This window comes from Nannospalax galili, unplaced genomic scaffold, assembly GCF_000622305.1.
Source record: "Nannospalax galili isolate Female #2095 unplaced genomic scaffold, S.galili_v1.0 scaffold487, whole genome shotgun sequence".
NCBI lineage: Eukaryota > Metazoa > Chordata > Mammalia > Rodentia > Spalacidae > Nannospalax > Nannospalax galili.
This window is the reverse complement of record NW_008357047.1, coordinates 2,247,455-2,251,543: the sequence shown is the minus strand read 5'-3', so window position 1 is coordinate 2,251,543 and position 4,089 is coordinate 2,247,455. Positions and strand designations below refer to the sequence as shown.

General features: G+C 38.6%; 1 protein-coding gene across 1 annotated transcript in view; it reads left to right on the top strand.

The window, feature by feature from the left end:
- Nucleotides 1-4,089, top strand: part of Nebl (nebulette) — a 208,299-nt gene that overhangs the window by 161,210 nt on the left and 43,000 nt on the right. The window contains exon 22 of the mRNA XM_029557134.1: nucleotides 2,549-2,653. Within this exon, the coding sequence (XP_029412994.1) occupies nucleotides 2,549-2,653 (105 nt within the window). The remainder of the gene's footprint in view (nucleotides 1-2,548; nucleotides 2,654-4,089) is intronic.

Here is a 4,089-nt window from a genome sequence, read left to right as displayed (position 1 = left end):
TAAAATACCTCTGGCGAAGGAACTCATCATGCCTTAAAGAAAGTATTAGAGGGTTACCAGGTTGTAAGATCTGAAACCAAAGTTAAACGTTTATTATCATAATGGACTATTTAATTGACTAATATAACATTGCTACTCATAAATGGAACCAGTATTCACATTACTATAAAACCTAAGAAATGGTCTTGATTTTATAACAATCAGATCTAGGTCTTGAATTCTAAGTTCTTACAGTTCTTCTTTCCTTTCTCCCACAATAAAGGTATTTTATAAGAAAGACGTGGGAGCTGGCACAGCAGTAAAAAATACTCCAGAGATTGAACGAGTGAAGAAAAACCAGCAGAATATTAGTTCAGTAAGTTCTCGACGGTATTAATTATCCTCTCCCGGAGCAAACAGAGGCCAGATGAATGTTTTCAGTCTTTTCTCAGCAGGCCGCTCTTTCCCTTCTATTCTACGCCCTCCTGAAATATGATTTCATCAATCACCAAAGGTCTGACTTCCAGACTGGAAACTATAGCCTTGTTTCCCTTGAACCTGAAGCATCATTTCATTTTGATATAAGCAGAGTAAAGAGGACATAGGTCATTTTAATAAAATCTAGGATTACTTTTCATCTTTTTGAGCAGAATTTTAACTGTGTTACATTTTGCAGTGAAAGGATACATTTAATGCTGTTCTCCCACTTGGAGCAAAGGAATTTTACCCCTCTGAGGTGATCAAAGGGTTCAAAACATTTATTCGGTGGATTAAGTGAAGGCTTAGATTTTTTAATGCAGTGATTCTATTTTTATCCCATGTCCATCACATTTTGAGCTTTCTCCTGGGTATATTTCTGACCATATTTCGGTTTCCCAGCCTCATCTCCCCTTTACTTCTCTCTGCAAAGGAAAACACATCAGTTCAGTGTGAATTGTGAAATAACTTAGCCCATGGTGCTTTTGACTGAGGGAAAAGGTAGAGGAAGTGCTTAATGCCATAACAATTTCTTCCATTTACTCATGACATTTCCTACAAATACTTTCTCTACTTTCAGTAGAGCATTCATTCATTCATTCGTTCATTCATTCATTCATTCATGTGTAGGTGGTATATTTAGTTTCTTGCTGTGGAGTATAAAAGATTCTTTAACATTCTTCTAGTATTCATCTCTTCCCCTCCAGCCTTGGAGACACAGTCTTCTAGAACTTTCCTTTAATCTATCCATTAGAACTTGATGGCATTCATCAAGGAGAACTCTAAGACTTTGATGGCCTCCTCAGCTTATCACTGAGGTGTGGCTTCTGTGGAGAAAGAGTCTCAGGAGGCCAAGGTGTTCCTGTAGTAAGCACGCTTTAAAATGAAATGATGAAACTTGTGCAGAACAATGGTGCAGTAAGACCTCCGTAGTGTGAAGGAAGCCGTGTCCTGAGACAGCATCCAGAGGAAGGACAGGAGGCTGAGGCACGGATGAGTCTATGTGCGTGTTGTCTGTATCATGTTGAGAAGCTGCACCAGATGCCACTCAGGCCTGACAGAGAAGTTAGTCTGGGAAAGAAGTGTGAAACGTTTGTTTCCTTCATTTTAAATGATAACATTTGGAATGTACCCATCACTGTAATCAGATATAAATGTTTTATAGGATACACGGCTGTGGCCTACAGCGAAATGCCTGTGCCATTTTTATTAGAGAACCTTGAAAAACAAAAATGTTCTTCTTAATGTTAGACTTCTCACCCGAGGGAAATTGCACAAATAGTGACAGGTCAATCTCACCGAGGGGTCTGAATGAACTGGGGGGGGGGGCATCATACCCGAGCAGAGGTAGAGCTGCTATGCTAGACAGTTTCTCACACCCTTGACTTTAGCTGTTGCATCTGTAACTATTCCGAATCTTAAGATGTGAGTTAGAGCCATGTTCTTTCTCTCTCTCTGTGTGTGTGTGTGTGTGTGTGTGTGTGTGTGTGTGTATATATATATATGTAGTTTTTTTCCCTCCCAGCATCCCACAGTCTCTTCGAGCAAACAATAAATGCATAGTTCTGTATCTCTGAGGTTGGGCCGTAAACTCCTGCTTAGTATTCAAAGGAAAGTTGGCCTTTGGAGATTAGCTGGATCTGTCAAACCAGGAGGTGATTCTCTAACATTTAAGCAGCTCGACATTTTCCACCTCCGAGTGCAAGCCTTTTTGCTATTAGCTCTCTGTGCTAAGAACTGTTCTTGAATTTTATTTAGACGTAGCCTGTCACAGTGGACTTCCAGTTTAACTATTTTTGGTCTGGATTGATGTTCGCATCATTATTCAGATTAAATCCGTAGATACTGAGATGGATGACACGTAAATATTGAGGCACTGGTACTTTGTGCCAGCCCAGACTTCAGATTTAATCATTTGAAGCATTACTGAGTGATTTCTAAAACCTATTTGGTATAGATTTAAGATTTTTCTAAATTTCAGTGTGTGCTTGCTTATACCTCCCATATGTATGTGCTCTCTCTCTCTCATTTCTCTTTTTCTTCTCTCACTCCATCACATAGTTTTCACTTCATAAAAATTTTGTACTTTTAGAAAAAGTATAAAGATGAAGCCGAGAAAATGCTGTCTAACTATTCCACTGTGGCAGACACTCCCGAAATTCAGAGAATCAAGACAACTCAGCAAAACATTAGCACAGTGAGTAGCTGTCATGGCTGAGTAGAAGAAACGCTTGGAGCTAGAAATGGTTCTGATTTGGCGTGGATTTTAGAACAGTTGCATATGCCTAATAAGTTAGGCTGGAATGAGATGTAAGTCTAAACATAAGATTCACTTGTGTTTCATACACACTGTAGATACATAGCCTGAGATAATTTTATATACTATCTTAAGTGTACCTGTGTTTTGACTAAGACACATCATAAGCGATCAGGTATAGAGCTTTCTACTTGGCATTTGCTCAGAAATTTCAGATTCAGATGTTTTGGTTGTGGATGCTTGATTTGTATTCATTTTTAAATAAATCAATTAGTTGTTTTATTTTCTTTTTGTGATGCTGGGAATTCAGGCTCTTGCTCATGCCCGACAAGTGCTCTGTCACTGAACGCATGCCCAGCTCTCCCCTGCTCTTACTTCTAAAACATTGTATTTTGTAAGGAATGTTCTTTCTACTCATCTGAGCTTTTCTATCATATTTACATTTTCTACCAAATGTGTTTATTTTTTAAAATAACAATTATTCTTATAAATCCTAACTTGTTACAATTTTTCTGGAATTAAAAATCCAAATTTTGTTTTAGGTACAAGTGACAATCATTGCCTAAATCATTGCTCAGGAAAAAGAGTCTTAATCTTCCATACTAATTTTACTTTGAAGATAAAAATAGACACGAAATGACTTTTTTCCTGTTCTTTACTTATTTTCATGGGTGATGTATCAAGAGATTTACTAGTTTTGCACTGGTTCATAAACTTCCCTATTTTTATTTCGAAGAACAGGAGTTGCATTCACACTGTTAAGTGATTAAGCCTATGTTGATGTATAAATCTATAAACTTGAATTGTGTTCTAAAATTATAAAATGGAGCATCAGTTACTTTTATAATGAAAAATTGGCTCAGTCATTTAGTAGATAAGCAAGTTCTAAGTTAAACTATTCGAGGACTTCGGAATGCCCCGCACCTCCTAACTAACTGTCAGACTCACTCTCAAGGTAGGTTGGCCCATTAAACCTGGGGTCTTCCCAAGGAGGGCCAGGCTGTGTAGAGAAAAGGAAAATTCCCACTGGCAGGGTTAGAAATGGGGCTACGTTGACTCCTGACTCCCGTGATTCTGTGGTGGTTCAGAGTTTCAGCTCTTCAAGCACAATGCTTCTTGCACCACACTCTTCCTTCCACTCTCTGTGGGGCTCTCTGGATTATCCAGTGTCAGACAGGGGAATCATTCTGTCCTGGTGTAACTCAGAGTTTTTCTGTAGAGAGCTTCAGTTAGGTGTGAGGGATGGAGAGATGTGGAAAAGTTAACAAATAAGGGGAGGGTAAGGAAACTACATGGAGGTAAGGCTGATACTGGTGCTAGAGTTAGTGTTTTCTTAGACCATAAGGGACTTTTGTGTTTGGAAGACAAACTATAGT